This window comes from Haliotis rubra, unplaced genomic scaffold, assembly GCF_003918875.1.
Source record: "Haliotis rubra isolate DU_JTF1 unplaced genomic scaffold, ASM391887v1 Scf514, whole genome shotgun sequence".
NCBI classification, from domain to species: domain Eukaryota; kingdom Metazoa; phylum Mollusca; class Gastropoda; order Lepetellida; family Haliotidae; genus Haliotis; species Haliotis rubra.
The window spans coordinates 113,299-132,023 of record NW_025767207.1 but is presented as its reverse complement, the minus strand read 5'-3'; the positions used below and the strand labels follow the sequence as shown (position 1 = coordinate 132,023).

Genomic DNA, 18,725 nt, shown 5'->3' with positions numbered 1-18,725 from the left:
CGAGCCTGACCACCGATTCCGCGTTAGTCACCTCTTACGACAAGCATGGGTTACTGAAGATCAATTCTAACCCGGATCTTTACGGTTAAACAAAACAAAAGAGTGCATGTACTTTAATTATGATGTATTTGTGTGGAAGTTTTTATGACCATACTGGCAATAGGTTGATTGTAGCTTGTTATGTTTGGGATTATACTTTCTAAATGAAGTACAAATTCTAGTATTTTAAGTTGAGTTCCATCCTGGATTTGAACTAACGGTGTCAGAATTGCCAACATACAAAGTCAGCTGTCTAACCCACACAACCACCGCGGTAAAGTGCAAACTCGAGTATTTGTTACTTCAAATCCCATGCAGGATTCAAAACGACAGTCTGAGAATGAGGCACCAAGTTGCCATCACACAAAGTCAGCAATCTAACCCACTTAGCCAGTGCCTTCCACAAACAATGAAATGAATAGAGTAATACTGTACTGACTGGGCCTTATGTCAGAATACACTAATCATAATATCGTCACACCACTATTGTCTTGTATGTGATGTAAGACTTAATATGGTTCAGAAGCTGTTGATGTGGAGACAAATACTATAGTGACTGGGCCTTGTACTGGAGTGAGTGAGTGAGTTCAGTTTTATGCTGCTTTTAGCAATATTCCAGCAATATCAGAAACCAGAAATGGGCATCACATATTGTACCCATGTGGGTAATTGAACCTGGGTGTTTGGTGGGATGAGTAAACGCTTTAAGCACTAGACAACCCAACCATTCCTCGTATTGGGATACACTGATCACCATATTGTTTCTCCATTATTGTCTGGTGTCTGAAGCCATGGGGACAGTGTAATAGACTAGTGGTTAAAGTGTTCGCTGATCATGCCGAAGACTCGGGTTCGATTCCCCACATGGGTACAATGTGTGAAGCCCATTTCTGGTGTCTCCCGCCATGATATTACCGGTATATTGCTGAAAATGGCGTAAAACCATACTCACTCACTGATGCCAAGAGTGTTTCAGATGTTTCAAGACTTATACTACAGTGACTGTGTTTCAGGCCGGGTGACAAAGTTGGTGGTACGGAGTGCGAGGAGATGCTGAAGGCAGCCTCCGAACCATTCTCCCAGTGTGACGTCCATGCAGCTGAGATGATAGAGAAGAACATTGCCTGCCTGTCGTGCAATAAGCTTGTGTGTGCTCTGTGCATGCGTGACTCACACCTCAGTCACGACATCATCAGCGTCAATAAACTCCGCGACTGCATGACTCTACGGGTATGTTTACTCCTCTCTGAATCCGAAAGTGCTGAATTCTGAAGGAGCTCCCCAAGAGGTGACATAAAAGATGTATCTAGAGGGGCAAAATGTTTGAACATGGATTCCATTGTGAAATTACCTGATGGATGAAAAGAACTCAGTCTTAGAAATCAGAGCTGTGGCTTTAGCCTACTAGTTTTGCTAAATCCATGACTCAGCATGTATTTCATGTAAACTACAAGACTCTTTAAAATTTGATTTACCAACTATAGCTTCCAAATTTTAAACCAAGAGTGATTGCAATATGAAGTGGAAAGATAGCTGTGTGATATGCTCAAATAAAATGTTTAATAGAGTTGTATTAAGGGTAACTGCAGATTATTTTTCTTGATAAAACAAAATTTGAACATAAACTGATATGTTATTATTAACATATACAATTGTGTAAGGATTATGTCAATAAATTGCATGGCCACTCATGGTTAATGTTATATAGGCATACAAATTATTAGAGGGGTCATCTATAAAATCATAAAAGGGGGATAACTCTGTAAATGTATTTTTCAGAAAGAGACAAAAATTGCTTCACATTATTTAGATACCTTTTCATAATGTGTAATAAATCTCCAACATTTCTTTATGAAAGAAAACAGGTCATCAAGTCAGCCAAAAATCGAAATAACACACACTTAAACGTTTCTGCTTTTATAATTCGTGAAATGGCCATGTCTGTCCAAATTATAACACTTCTGAAATGAAAATAGTTCATATGGTATTATTGTTGATCCTTTTACAGACTTTGTTATTACACCTGTAACAGTCAATTAACAGAGTAACCATGGTAACTGGTGACATCATTTACAGTGCCGCATATTCAGCATGGAGCTAAGTGATGTCATCAAACAATGGAAGATGCTTTGTCCAGAGCAAACGTTCCAGGTTGGGAGACTTAAGTCAAACTTAGCAGAGTTGAACTGCATGGTGTTTGTTGGTTGTTCAAGTTCCTGACTGTTGTTTAGATGCAAATGTGATATTTTAATGCCCCCGCCATATATGGCAGGGGCATATAGGGTTACCCTCAGTGTCCGTCTGCCGTCCGTACGAAACAGGGAATGCATTCTATCCACTTCTCCACCATAACCGCTCTGTGGAATTCAATGGACTTATACATGGGCTTTCTTGGGACTCTAATGGTGTGTATCTCATATTTTGTTTTTTTATTTTATTGGTTTTTTTTGTAAGTTTAGAGACATTTGAACTTAGGTACATTTTGCTGATTTTCTCTATGATGAGAGTGAAATAGGGGATGAAGTCTATCCACTTCTCCACAAAAACTGCTCAACAGAATTGAATGAACTTCTACATGTCTTTTGTAGGGACTCTAAAGGTGTGCATTTCGTAATTTTTTATGCAATTTCTTAATTTTGTCACTTTTACAGATGTTTGAACTTAGTTGAATCTCGTATTATTCAGCCAGTGTTTGTTCCATCCAACAGGGGGCGGTGGGGTAGCCTAATGGTTAAAGCGTTGGCTCGTCACGCCGAAGACCCGGGTTCGAATCCCCACATGGGCACAATGTGTGAAGCCCATTTCTGGTGTCCCCCGCCATGATGTTGCTGGAATATTGCTAAAAGCGGGGTAAAACCAAACTCAGTCAGTCAGTCCATCCAACAGGGAGTGTACGTTATCCACTTCTCCTCAAAAACTACTTTATGGAATTCATTTAGATTACACATGTGCTTTATAGGGAGTCTAAAGGCGTGCATCTCATATTTTGATTTTGTATTTTATTTATTTTTCCAATTTTAATGCCGTTTGAACTTAGATAAATTTTGTTGAATTTCTCTCTGAATATAGTGTTATAGGGGATGAAGTCTATCCACTTCTCCACAAAAGCTGCTCAACAGAATTGATTGAGCTTCTACGTGTGTTTCATTGGAACTCTAAAGGTGTGCATCTCATACCTTGTTCATCCAATATCTTAATTTTGTCACTTTTACAGATGTTTGAACTTAGTTGAATTTGGTTCTATTCAGCCAGTGTTTGTTCCATCCAACAGGGGGTGTATGTTATCCACTTCTCCTCAAAAACTACTTTATGGAATTCATTTAGATTACACATGTGCTTTATATTATAGGGACTCTAAAGGTGTGCATCTCATATTTTTATTTTGTATTTTATTTATTTTTCCAATTTTAATGCCGTTTAAACTTGCATAAATTTTGTTGAATTTCTCTCTGAATATAGTGTTATAGGGGGTGAAGTCTATCCACTTCTCCACAAAAGCTGCTCAACAGAATTGGCCTTTTATGTGTCTTTCATTGGGACTCTAAAGGTGTACGTCTCATACCTTGTTCATCCAATATCTTAATTTTGTCACTTCTACAGATGTTTGAACTTGAATTGGCTCTATTCATCCAGTTTGTCCCATACAACAGGGTGTGTACTTTATCCACTTCTCCTCAAAAACCACTGCACAAAACTCATTTAGCTTACATATGTCTTTTATAGAGACTCTAAAGGTGTGCATCTCATATTTTGTTTTCGTATTTTATAAGTTTTTGTATGTTTAGAGAATTTTAAACTTAGATAAATGTTGTTGAATTTCTCTCTGATGATAGTGAAATAGGGGATTAAGTCTGTCCACTTCTCCACAAAAACTGCTCAACAGAACTGATTAAGCTTATACATGTGTTTCATTGAGACTCGAAAGGTGTGCATGTCATAGTTGCATAGATGTTTATTGAACTTGTTCGTGAATTTTGTTCAATTATTGATCTTTATATGTCTTATGAATGTCAGCGGGGGCATCCATGTCCCTGGACACAATTTTTTCTTGTTTTGTATTTGTTAGTTGTTCAGAGCCAAGCTCAGCAATATTCCACCATGATTTATGATCTTGTGATGTTTCTTCAGTTTGAACAATGCAACTAAGTATGATCCTCAAGGTATAACTGAACTCTGCAGTTGTCTGAGCACGCTCATCGTATGTTTCACCATGGGTATCGTCTTGTGTGTTTCACTAAATGGTTCACACTTGAATCAGAAGTTTCACTAAATGGTCAACACTTACAACAGTTTTCATTAAATGGTCCACACTTGAATCAGAAGTTTCACTAAATGGTCAACACTTGCAATAAGTTCACTAAATGGTCAACACTTGCATCAAGTTCACTAAATGGTCCACACTGGAATCAGAAGTTTCACTAAATGGTTCACACTTGAATCAGAAGTTTCACTAAATGGTCAACACTTACAACAGTTTTCATTAAATGGTCCACACTTGAATCAGAAGTTTCACTAAATGGTCCACACTGGAATCAGAAGTTTCACCAAATGATCAACACTTACAATATGTTTTCATTAAATGGTCCACACTGGAATCAGAAGTTTCACTAAATGGTCAACACTTGAATCAGAAGTTTCACTAAATGGTCCACACTTGAATCAGAAGTTTCACTATATTGTTAAAGAGACTAATTCAGGACAGCCATCGTCCAAATATTTAAAAACTAAAAACTATGTTGGGGTTGAGCAGAACTCCGCTCACCTCATTTATGTCTTGTGTATTTGTTTGTCATGTAACTAAAGAAGTTTGAGCTCAACATATTCCTTCGTCTTGTCAACGTATTGTACCTACACTTCGTCTTAAACATGAGTTAATTCCCCAGTCGACTCATATACGACGCGTTGACAATCTTCCGCTTGTTATTCCGTTCTTGTAAATAAAATTGTGACTAGCTTCTTGTGACTTCGGACTCTTTGCTGAGTTAATTCCCCCAAGCAGACCAGCACGCCAGTTAGATAAGGGGTTTCACCGGAACCATCACTTGGATCCAAGACCCATATCATAAATAGTTATTGTCAACGTGTCATATATGAGTCGACTAGGGAATTAACTCATGTTTAAGACGAAGTGTACGTACAATACGTTGACAAGACAAAGGAATATGTTGAGCTCAAACTTCTTTAGTTATATGACAAACAAATACACAAGACATAAATGAGGTGAGCGGAGTTCCTGCTCAACCCGAGGGCGTTTCCTACGAGCGGCATTCTCCTGCTTGTGGTTGTCCCTACAGACAGTCGGAATACCGGACTCGTACTACTCTTTCACTCTATAGATGTGAGCATACTAAGTATATATACAGTTTTTGACAACAATGGACAGGCGATGACTCAGCAATTGACAGATAGAAAAACAATAGCACTTCCTTGACTAGTTGATGTGATGGCAGACACGGCCAAGGGGGATGACCAATAAAAGTTATAAATGTCATATACAGTAATTAACTGCCTGACAAGTCAATGTACAATGCGGAAGTGATAAGGATTGCATAGAATACAGATTAACATCATATAAATAATTACAATAAAGTCTCACATGTCTTGAGTACATAGTTTATAAATATTTGGATGATGGCTGTCCTGAATTAGTCCCTATAACAATATGATCAACACTTATAATAGGTTTCCATTAGATGGTTAACACTTACAACATAAATTTCACTAAATGGTTAATGCTTGCAATAAACTTTCATCAAATGATCAAAACTTGCAAAGAGGCATCACTAAATGGTCAACACTTGCATCGTAGGTATCATTCACCAATGTTATGCAACACCCTTGAAATTATTTATCCAAATCAGCATCAATTTTCACAAGGTTAATGTATACAGAGTTTTGTTCTGTTCATTTTAATAACCACATACAGTATAAACCTGATAAGTAAAATTTCAAGGGACTCGCCAAAATTGTTTACTTATCAGGTATTTTACTTCTCCAAACTTATCAAAACCCGGAAATGACAACCACATGCATGTACGATGTACATGTATATGTATTCAGCAGAACAACAGACAACATTTGTAAGTAATATGACATGTTTTATTCCATAACATTTCATTGCGTTAAGTAATACATTTATAATACAAAGTAATAAAAATCAAACATAATGAAACAAAATATTTTAGTCTAACAGTCTAACTTTTTACTCCACAAAAGCTGTCATGAGGGATTGTCTCTTTGTGAAACATTTCTTCATTTCCTTCTCTGTAACATAGTTGGCCACCATGTTGTATCCTGTCATTACACTGTCTCCATCGTCGCCAGCAAGCTGTATGTAGGATGTTTGTTTAGCTGGAGACTGACACGTGCCCCTCATGTCGGATTATGTGGTGATCGCTAATTTAGTTATCCGGTCTCTTTTGTTAAGGAATTTACTTCCAGGGATAGTGAAAAACCTTTAGTTAAGCGGTATTGTTTACTTATCCGAGTTTAGTTAACCAGACTCTAATAATGACAATTAATGAAGAAATTTGCCGGGACCAAAGAATAGTGTTTACTTATCCGGTATGTTTAGTTAAGCGGTCTTTACTTAGGCGGTTTCCACTGTATGTGTCAGTTTCTTTAACTTGAAATAATGGTTTAAACCAATTATTTCACAATATATTCACAATTCAGTATCACAGAAATAACAATGCATATTTACCAATTGAAGGTCTCCAGAAATGTAGTGTCGTCTGCTCTTTGAATATCAGGTGAAGCTATCAATGATGACAAGTTTGGTATTCAATTTGGAGATAACAACGCTGTAAAATTCACTGCATCATAGTTGAAAGACCGAGAAATAGATTCTTTCATTTTTTCTGTGTAATTATTTCAACATTCATCAAAATCTTAATATGAAAACATGGCTAAAAATGGCTGTGTGTTCACTCTTTTATTCACAATGTTGGTCGAACGTTGAGCCAACTTTGTGAAATAGATGTAAGATCAGGGGAAGTTTTCAAATGTTGGCCCACTCTTTAACCAACGTGTCCAAAGCAACTGTTACTTTTAAGTCATTAAGATAATGTTGGGCCAATGTTGTCAAACCGTTGGCCAACCAACCAACCATATACCAACATTGGCCCAACAAGCCTTTGCTATGTGGGCACTTCTTTTTGAATAAGTCTAAATTAATCCTTTTGTGAATATCTCACAAAGATGTCCCAAACTTAGTAACATGATACACATAAATTTTATGACCTGAATATCATGGTGTGTTACAATAAATGAGGCAGCAATATCAGGACACACTACCAATGATTATTCTGTTACCATGGCTACTGTGTTGCAGGAGAAGGTGGCTGATGATCTGAATGAGCTCCAAGTGCTGCAGAAGCGGCTCCAGACACAGATGGAGGAGAGGAAGATGACACAGAAAGAGATCGAGGTGAGGATGCAGTGTATGAGTGAGTGAGGAATTAAAGTCACACTGATGTGTTTCAGTGAGTGAGTAAGTTTAGTTTTATGCCGCTTTTAGCAATATTCTAGCAATAGCAGAGAGGGGCACACCTGAAAAGGGCTCCGCATGCTATACCCATGTGGGGAGTCGAACCCAGGTCTTTGGCGTGACGAGCGAACGCCTTAACTACTAGGCTACCCCACCACCCCGATGTGTTTCAGACATATCATGTCTGTCAAAGGTTATGCATTTACGGTACAGAAGTACATTTGTATATTAACAGCAAAACTGACTCACTGATTAAGATATATATTCAAAACTAAACTAGTATTTTATCATCAAAAAGAGATTGCATTCGATCACCAGCTACCAAAGTCCCATTTAAGAGACCATAGGGATCAGGCAGTACCAGAAATGGAGTGAGTGAGAGAGTGAGTATCATTTTACGCTGCTTGTAGCAATATCCGACAAATATTAAAGCAGGCACTATCAGAAATGGAGTGAGTGAGTGAATATGGTTTTATGCAGCTTGTAGCAATATTACAGCAATATTAAAGCAGGCAGTATCTGAAATGGAGTGAGTGAGGTTTTACGTTCCATGCAGCAATATTCCAGCAATTTTAAAGCAGGCAGTATCAGAAATGGAGTGAGTGAGGTTTTACACGCCATTTAGCAATATTCCAGCAATATTAAAGCAGGCAGTACCAGAAATGGAGTGAGGATTTACACTCCATTTAGCAATATTCCAGCAATATTAATCAGGCAGTACCAGAAATGGAGTGAGTGAGGTTTTATGCTCCTTGGAGCGATATTCCAGCAATATTAAAGCAGGCAGTACCAGAAATGGAGTGAGTGAGGTTTTATACACTCCATGCAATATTCAGCAATATTCCAGCAATATTAATCAGGCAGTACCAGAAATGGAGTTTTGGGTGAGGTTTGTACACTCCATGCAGCAATATTCCTCTGAAACAATATTAATCAGGCAGTACCAGAAATGGAGTGAGTGAGGTTTACACTCCATGCAGCAATATTCCAGCAATATTAATCAGGCAGTAGCAGAAATGGAGTGAGATAGGTTTTACACTCCATGCAAAGGCAATATTCCAGACAATAGTTAATCAGGCAGTAGCAGAAATGGAGTGAGTGAGGTTTTACACTCCATGCAGCAATATTCCAGCAATTTTAAAGCAGGCAGTGCCAGAAATGGAGTGAGTGAGGTTTTACACTCCATTTGCAGCAATATTCAATAGCAATATTTTCAATCAGGCAGTTTGCCAGAAATGGAGCTTATCTGAGGTTTTACACTCCATGCAGCAATATTCCAGCAATATTAATCAGGCAGTACCAGAAATGGAGTGAGTGAGGTTTTACACTCCATGCAGCAATATTCCAGCAATATTAATCAGGCAGTACCAGAAATGGAGTGAGTGAGGTTTTACACTCCATGCAGCAATATTCCAGCAATATTAATCAGGCAGTACCAGAAATGGAGTGAGTGAGGTTTTACACTCCATGCAGCAATATTCCAGCAATATTAATCAGGCAGTAGCAGAAATGGAGTGAGTGAGGTTTTACACTCCATGTAGCAATATTCCAGCAATATTAAAGCAGGCGATACCAGAACTTCACACATCGTGCCCATGTGGGGAATCAAACCCAGGTATTTTACATGAGGAATGAAAGCTCTAACAACTAAGCTACGCTACCACCCGCTATAGTATAATATGAACTGAAATGGTCAGTGGTAAGATGGGGTTTAATGTGGGGTTAAGATTATATCACTCATATATATAGTGATGTGTGTGTGTGTGTTTGGGTGAAGCTGACAATACGAATCCTGATTAATGATAGTATTATATTACAATCTGACTCGGATTGCATGCCACAGTTCATATACTACCCATCAAAAGTTTAGACTCACTTAAAACACTCACTATATGTTATGTATATATATGTAGTTACATCGAAGATGGGGGCGGTGGGGTAGCCTTGTGGTTAAAGCATTGGCTCGTCACGCCGAAGACCCGGGTTCGAATCCCCACATGGGTACAATTTGTGAAGCCCATTTCTAGTGTCCCCCGCCGTGATGTTGCTGGAATATTGCTTAAAGCGGCGTAAAACCAAATTCAGTCAGTCAGTACATCGAAGATGAATTTCTCCACTAACTTAAGAGAACCAACTGCAAACCTTATGCAGATGAATTGTACGAGGATAATGCATCAAATTGCTGAAATGCATGTGCAAATGTCGTGCATGTGAACAGCTGCGTTTTGGTGTAAAGTTTTGTTAAGAATTCGCCAATTTTCACTGAGTTTCATCATTTATTGAACTCGTGACAATAATCTTTTCAACGTTACGAATTTGTTTTACAATACATCAGTTCATGTGTAAACAGTACCCTTAAACTGTATAGAATATTTTGCAAAATTTAATTTAGATCAGTTGACTGAAGTGAGTGGCAACATTTACACTAGTGAGTCTAAACTTTTGATGGGGAGTATATATGCTGACTTACATATGCTGACTCCGAGCCGACAAGTCCTTGTTTCATCCCGTTAATGCAAAGTGCCAGGCAGGGTAAGAAGTAATGGCTGTTTTCAACAAGGTCAAGGTTGATTGACCACATTTCGGTCTGAGAAAAGCAGATTCACAAAATAGTTGGTACAAATTTGGATCTTGGTGGGGCATGGTGGGCATGCTGGCAAAGGCGCCAGGCTGGTGATCCAGTGAGCTTGAGGTGTCGGGATTAAGCCCACCTACTGGTGTAAAAACCGTGGAGTCAACTTTGTGTTGTCACAAGCCCTAGTGTACAGTACACAACCCTGTGCACTTAAAGAACCCACAAATCTGTTGGTATATGACCAGATGGTGGCCACATTAATACGTGCAAACACCTAGTTGCGGGTACAGCAACGTGCAGTAAATCTTGGACAAAGTACTGTGACTATGTGTCCCAGTCCACCCAGATGTGATTGGGTACCTAGTAAGGATGAGAAAGTCGCATTAACTCGGTGAGCCTAGTGGTTGCAAGAATTGTATGCTCCCCAGGGAGTTGAGATTAGTAATGCGATGTGCCATTGAGATTGGCATCCGGTGATCAAGGGAAAATACCAGCACCTTGAGCATGTACTAGTTGCGAGGATATGTGCGCTGTATAAATATCCTATAATAATAGTCCTATAATAATAATAAATCTTTTGAGCCTTAAAAGGTTGACTTCTAGAAAGGAACTATAAGCATTTGAAAACAAAATATAAACATGATGAACTTGGTGTGAACTGGCCATCCCTGACAGAGACACATCTGCTGGTCAGTGGATACATAACTTGTACTGGTCAGTATTGTGTGGATGTTGTCTTGATTGTGACTCTGATGTTGTTTCAGTTGTCCAACAAGAAGATGTGTGCCGAGATAGACGGGGCATTTCAGCAGCTTCAGACCGTGCTGCATGGTAAGCTGTTTCTGAAACAGGATGGGAAGAATATTTGTGTTATTTTTTGTTGTTGTATAATGCTACATTCAGCATTATTCCAGCATTATGGCGTCAGTCAGTAAATAATCGAGTCTGGATCAGGCAATCCAGTGACTAACAGCATGAGCATCGATATACTCAATTGGGATATGATGACATGTGTCTACCAAGTCAAAGTTGCCTTTTATGACCAAGCCCTAGATTTTCGAAGCTCTCTTAGCGCTAAGATAATCGTAAGTTAATGTTAATGTATGGCACTTACGACTATCTTAGAGCTAAAGAGCTTCGAAAATCTAGGCCCTGATTTTTAAACTTATCCTATCTCATGGTATATGGTTCTCTCTCTACTTCGACCAAGGTGTGGAAACGTGTGGTAGGCTAAGTTGAACCAAATCTTCTGGCCAAACTTTCAATATTTTCAACGGGAAATACTAAATTATTATAAAGCCACAAAATATATTGCCTTTTCAAATGCGAGGCAAACACAATTTTATACTTTTTGGTCTTCCTTCCATACACTCTTTTCGAATTTCATTACCCATGATGTATCTATATAAACAATCGTATATATATATGTAAGTGTATATATATATATATATGTATGTGTATGTATGTATGATTATGTATGTGTACATGAGGTATATATATGGAGTACGTGCATGTATATGGAAATGTATACAACTTAATACAAGCAATGTACAGCGTCTCTTATTATGTATCAGCTAAGTAATGAATATGACTGTATATTATAACATGTAAAAATTACATTTCATCTTGAAATATGATGTACAACATACTGATGGGAAATAAAAATACATAAGAAAAAAATAATAATCTTCTGGCCTCTCTCCCACCCGACCGCTTCCCCCTCTCCTACAGCTGGACCTGTCTTGGTTGAAGTAGAGAGAGAAGTGCACACTGTGAGATAGAATAAGTACATCAATGTACAATTTATAGTTAAAATTTCCAATTCTAACCCGGATGGAAAGTAAAGTGTCCTTATATTGTTTTACTGTAAGCTGGGACACCTTAATGACTGGTTGTACCTGACTCTCTGACATTCATTGACAATATGACCCTCTTTTGTGTAGGTGGGCGGTGGGGTAGCCTAGTGGTTAAAGCGTTGGCTCGTCACGCCACATGGGCACAATGTGTTAAGCCCATTTTTGGTGTCCCCCGCCGTGATATTGCTGAAATATTGCGAAAAGCGGAGTAAAACTAAACTCAGTCAGTCAGTTGTGTAGGTTACAGGATGTGACTGGTTGTACCTGACTCTCTGACACTCATTGACAATATGACCCTCTTTTTTGTAGGTTACAGGATGTGACTGGTTGTACCTGACTCTCTGACACTCATTGACAATATGACCCTCTTTTGTGTAGGTTACAGGATGTGACTGGTTGTACCCGACTCTCTGACACTCATTGACAATATGACCCTCTTTTGTGTAGGTTACAGGATGTGACTGGTTGTACCTGACTCTCTGACATTCATTGACAATATGACCCTCTTTTGTGTAGGTTACAGGATGTGACTGGTTGTACCTGACTCTCTGACATTCATTGACAATAAGACCCTCTTTTTTGTAGGTTACAGGATGTGACTGGTTGTACCTGACTCTCTGACATTCATTGACAATATGACCCTCTTTTGTGTAGGTTACAGGATGTGACTGGTTGTACCCGACTCTCTGACATTCATTGACAATATGACCCTCTTTTGTGTAGGTTACAGGATGTGACTGGTTGTACCTGACTCTCTGACATTCATTGACAATATGACCCTCTTTTGTGTAGGTTACAGGATGTGACTGGTTGTACCTGACTCTCTGACATTCATTGACGAAATGACCCTCTTTTGTGTAGGTTACAGGATGTGACTGGTTGTACCTGACTCTCTGACATTCATTGACAATATGACCCTCTTTTGTGTAGGTTACAGGATGTGACTGGTTGTACCCGACTCTCTGACATTCATTGACAATATGACCCTCTTTTTTTGTAGGTTACAGGATGTGACTGGTTGTACCTGACTCTCTGACATTCATTGACAATATGACCCTCTTTTGTGTAGGTTACAGGATGTGACTGGTTTTACCTGACTCTCTGACATTCATTGACAATATGACCCTCTTTTGTGTAGGTTACAGGATGTGACTGGTTGTACCCTGACTCTCTGACATTCATTGACAATATGACCCTCTTTTGTGTAGGTTACAGGATGTGACTGGTTGTACCTGACTCTCTGACATTCATTGACAATATGACCCTCTTTTGTGTAGGTTACAGGATGTGACTGGTTGTACCTGACTCTCTGACATTCATTGACAATATGACCCTCTTTGTGTAGGTTACAGGATGTGACTGGTTGTACCTGACTCTCTGACATTCATTGACAATATGACCCTCTTTTGTGTAGGTTACAGGATGTGACTGGTTGTACCTGACTCTCTGACATTCATTGACAATATGACCCTCTTTTGTGTAGGTTACAGGATGTGACTGGTTGTACCTGACTCTCTGACATTCATTGACAATATGACCCTCTTTTGTGTAGGTTACAGGATGTGACTGGTTGTACCTGACTCTCTGACACTCATTGACAATATGACCCTCTTTTGTGTAGGTTACAGGATGTGACTGGTTGTACCTGACTCTCTGACACTCATTGACAATATGACCCTCTTTTGTGTAGGTTACAGGATGTGACTGGTTGTACCTGACTCTCTGACACTCATTGACAATATGACCCTCTTTTGTGTAGGTTACAGGATGTGACTGGTTGTACCTGACTCTCTGACACTCATTGACAATATGACCCTCTTTTGTGTAGGTTACAGGATGTGACTGGTTGTACCTGACTCTCTGACACTCATTGACAATATGACCCTCTTTTTGTGTAGGTTACAGGATGTGACTGGTTGTACCTGACTCTCTGACACTCATTGACAATATGACCCTCTTTTGTGTAGGTTACAGGATGTGACTGGTTGTACCTGACTCTCTGACACTCATTGACAATATGACCCTCTTTTGTGTAGGGTTACAGGATGTGACTGGTTGTACCCTGACTCTCTGACACTCATTGACAATATGACCCTCTTTTGTGTAGGTTACAGGATGTGACTGGTTGTACCTGACTCTCTGACACTCATTGACAATATGACCCTCTTTTGTGTAGGTTACAGGATGTGACTGGTTGTACCTGACTCTCTGACACTCATTGACAATATGACCCTCTTTTGTGTAGGTTACAGGATGTGACTGGTTGTACCTGACTCTCTGACACTCATTGACAATATGACCCTCTTTTGTGTAGGTTACAGGATGTGACTGGTTGTACCTGACTCTCTGACACTCATTGACAATATGACCCTCTTTTGTGTAGGTTACAGGATGTGACTGGTTGTACCTGACTCTCTGACACTCATTGACAATATGACCCTCTTTTGTGTAGGTTACAGGATGTGACTGGTTGTACCTGACTCTCTGACATTCATTGACAATATGACCCTCTTTTTTGTAGGTTACAGGATGTGACTGGTTGTACCTGACTCTCTGACATTCATTGACAATATGACCCTCTTTTGTGTAGGTTACAGGATGTGGTTGTACTGGTTGTACCAGGATGTGACTGGTTGTACTGACTCTCTGACATTCATTGACAATATGACCCTCTTTTTGTGTAGGTTACAGGATGTGACTGGTTGTACCTGACTCTCTGACACTCATTGACAATATGACCCTCTTTTGGTAGTAGGTTACAGGATGTGACTGGTTGTACCTGACTCTCTGACACTCATTGACAATATGACCCTCTTTTGTGTAGGTTACAGGATGTGACTGGTTGTACCCTGACTCTCTGACATTCATTGACAATATGACCCTCTTTTGTGTAGGTTACAGGATGTGACTGGTTGTACCTGACTCTCTGACATTCATTGACAATATGACCCTCTTTTGTGTAGGTTACAGGATGTGACTGGTTGTACCTGACTCTCTGACATTCATTGACAATATGACCCTCTTTTGTGTAGGTTACAGGATGTGCAGGGTTACGCACCCCCCTTTTGTGCTGAAAGTTTGTTAAATGACCATTGAAACTCGGGTGAATAGTGTGCCCTTCCCCCCTTTCTCAAAAAGCTGTATCCGCCACTGTGTGTGAGTTGGTTACTTGATCAGTCCTCACTCACTCACTCATACACATATAACTTACTCACCTATCAGTCACTTACTCATTCACCTATAACTCACTCACTCATACACATATAACTCACTCATTCACACAACTATAACTCTCACTCACTCACCTGTCACTCATTTGTTCACCTATAACTCACACCTATAACTCACTCACTCACTCACTCATACACATATAACTCACTCACTCTCACTCACCAGTTCACTCATCTGTGAACTGTTCATTTCAATGGTAGCGTTACTGTTGAGTTAGCTATGACTATATGAACTGGTCACTTGATCATTTCTTGCTTACCCACCTCATCCATCACTCACTCACTCACTACCTACCTCACCCAACGTTCACTCACTCACTCATTTGTCTATCGCTCACTCGCTGTCCCACCCACCCACGCTCTTGCTGGCTCACTCGCTCGCTCACTCTCACTCACCTATCAGTCATACCCGAATAACTCACTCACTCATTCACCAATCAGTCATAGCCGTATAACTCACTCACTCACTCACTCACTCACTCACTCACTCACTCACTCACTCACCTATCAGTCATACCCATATAACTCACTCACTCTATATATGTTTCAGATAAAAAGGAAGAAATAAAAAAACACTTGACGACATATCATGAGGAGAACCTAGACTGTCTGAGATCGGACCTGAAAACCCTGGAGGAGAAGTACATGAACTCGACACGGATGATCCAGAAGGTGATAGCATGTACGACAAAGCCGCAGCGCAGCGTCAAGGAGATGCTGGATCTGCCACAACAGTGAGTCTCCCCGCTCTTTGTGATTATGTAACAGCTTCCTCAAGGATAAACATTACTTTTTGGTTTGTTTTGTTGTTTAACGCCGCACTCAGCAATATTCCAGCTATATGACGGTTGTCTGTAAATAATCAAGTCTGGATCTTACAATCCAGTGATCAACAGTAAGAGCATCATTAATCCAGGCAATTTGGATTTGATGACATTGATCCAACAAGTCAGTGAGCCTGACCACCCGATCCCATTAGTCGTCTCTTACTACAAGCAATGGTTACAGAAGACTGATTCTAGTAAACATTACTAGTGGTTTATAGGAAATATATTGAGTGGATGAATGGATCAGGGTGGCGGGATCCCTACTAGGCAGATGCATATCTACACAGCAAATTAGGCCTCTTATGACCAATGCAGGCTTTTAGGTAGGGTTGGTGTAAAAGATTGATAAGCAGAAATATATATGGGAAAGATTATTTATTTTTATCGATATGAATATTGTGTCATCAATATTATTGTACATAAACTCTTGTGATGAAATAAGGTTATAATTTCTCAGACGATACACAGAGTTAGGTCTTTGTTCATGGACTGTTTCTAAATTATATTCTGTTGGTGATCTGTATTTTTATTTTGTACTGTCTATAGTGATTTAATTTTACGATAGCATACTAGTCTTAAATTTATATAGCTGTGATACTCTAGTATTTTTACTGTCGTTCGATGACAGGTTTTTACGTTATACATTTATTGATTTGAATATTGCTATAAACTGTTCTCGTCACGATATGGCCGCAATATTCCCAATGTGACGTTAAATTTTAACTCACTCACTCACTCTAAATTATATTCACAGTGTTGCATCCAGACTGCATGCTTGCAGTATTCCCCTGTATTAACGTACATCTCCCGCAAAAATGTAAATCGATGCGCGACCTGTCACGCGATATAAATGACCACGTCATATTGTGTCAACTCACGCACCTGCGTAACATGTGTGGGTCTTTTTTATGCATTTACTTTTTGTAAATCAAAAGTGTCTTTGGTAAATATACTATTAAAAAAGAAAAGAAATGTCTAACCCAGAAATCTGTTGCGAAAATGTTGTATTTTTAAACATGTATAACTCGTCCACAAATAGAGTTTAGTACATGAATTTTTACATCTGTTTAGAACAAGGTAATGTCTATACAACCAAGTGGATAATTTTAGTTAACAGAGACGTTGAGTGTGATGGTGATGACGTAGCACGGTCCCGATGTTGGATCTCATGACTCGCAGTCCAATCTCTCTCAACCTGTCCTGTACCGTTTGACCGGATATCCTCAAAAGTCCAGGCACCCTGGCTGCTGTGCTCTCACCCGTGGCAGTACGATCACGCAAATGTAGTACCCGGATGTACAGATCTTGGGCTGCAGTGATGACTCGAGGTCTGCCTGTACAGGGACGGTCTTTTGTTATACCTGTTTGGTTGTAACGAGCTGCAAGCCGTAATATCGTGCTCAGACTAACACTCACACGCCTGGCAAGAGAAGACTGGTAATCTCCAGCATGCATTCTTTCAATGGTGATGTTCCGTATAGCAGCGTCAAGACGTGGCGTAGTGATTTGACCTTGAAACTTCTTGAAAACAAATATCGATTTCCGAAAGTAATCTGGATTTTTATAGCCAGACAGTGCATGCTCTTTGCTGCACAATTTCAACTGGAAGGTGATTTCTGTTGCGTTCTGGCAATGCCTTTTTAATCCTTGTGAGAAATCTCATGAAAATCAACATTTTCAGGTAAAGTCGATTTTTGACTTGTACAATTGTGTAAAATCATGTTATCAACACTTTTGTTACATATTTTGACGATTGTTCGAACACAATAGGTAATTAATAGATTTTTAAAATACAAAATGCCTATGCATTTCTTTTGTGGGATAGTATATATAAACAAGACTGTGAATCATGTTGATAAACTCTTCCATTTGTTAAACCAAACCAGTTTCATCATTCTCCCAAATCGGTTTCTTGACCTTCTATTTTCGGTTTTGCATACATTAATGTAAGGTATACTCCGTAGGTTTACTTCAGCCAATCAGGTGCTGCATATTAAGCAGCTCGGCGATGTTCTTAATTTCTTTAGCTTGATGATTGGTCAAAAACATAATGACCTCGTGTCAACCTAAAAATAGCCTGGCACACCAATGGTATACTTCAGAACGGGTGACAGGGCGAACAATACACCAAAGTGCTGTCACATAACATTAGTTATGATAATAAAGATATTACGTTGATGGAGCAAAACCAATTACACAATGCTAGAATTTAATTTTTTTTCTTGATGAAATAACAGTTTCAGATACTATATTTTTCCAATCACTGCATCAGAATTCATCTAAAAAATCACCGGTAGATTGCGGCGGACGTGTACACAGCTGATTGCTATTCCCAGCTCTGTATCCGAGACAGACAAAGTGAATCAGTTAATGAATCTCCAAATTGAGGGGCCCAGATCTAAGGAATTTCCCTATGATGCTGCTGTTGTTGGGAAGCTAAGAAAGAGAGACGTTTATTTCACAAGTGTTGAGCCAAAGGCCAGGTAAGAAAACTCATGTGAATAGTTAAAGGTCACATGCAACGTAAAACACAACTTTGCAGATTCTGATACCTTTCGGGGTATGGACTTACCGAAACAAATCATCAAAAATGCACATTCAACTTTTAAGTTGAAAATAGCGCGATTAAAAAGACGCGCGAAATCGGAGTTCAAAGGATTCACTAATTTTCCCCCAGCGCCTGGGGGAAAAAGTGGTTTTCAACAGCTG

At 39.3% G+C, this 18,725-nt stretch overlaps 1 protein-coding gene across 4 annotated transcripts in view; it reads left to right on the top strand.

Moving 5' to 3' along the window:
• The window catches only part of LOC124292335, a 32,293-nt gene that overhangs the window by 2,256 nt on the left and 11,312 nt on the right, over positions 1 to 18,725 (top strand). For 3 of the 4 annotated variants that reach the window (XM_046729421.1, XM_046729419.1, XM_046729418.1), the window contains exons 2-5: positions 1,053 to 1,269; positions 7,373 to 7,468; positions 10,868 to 10,934; positions 15,740 to 15,923. In XM_046729421.1, coding sequence (XP_046585377.1) covers positions 1,053 to 1,269; positions 7,373 to 7,468; positions 10,868 to 10,934; positions 15,740 to 15,923 — 564 coding nt within the window. Of the gene's footprint in view, positions 1 to 1,052; positions 1,270 to 2,105; positions 2,191 to 7,372; positions 7,469 to 10,867; positions 10,935 to 15,739; positions 15,924 to 18,725 lie in introns of those variants that run through there. The other variant, XM_046729422.1, reaches the window with a different exon arrangement.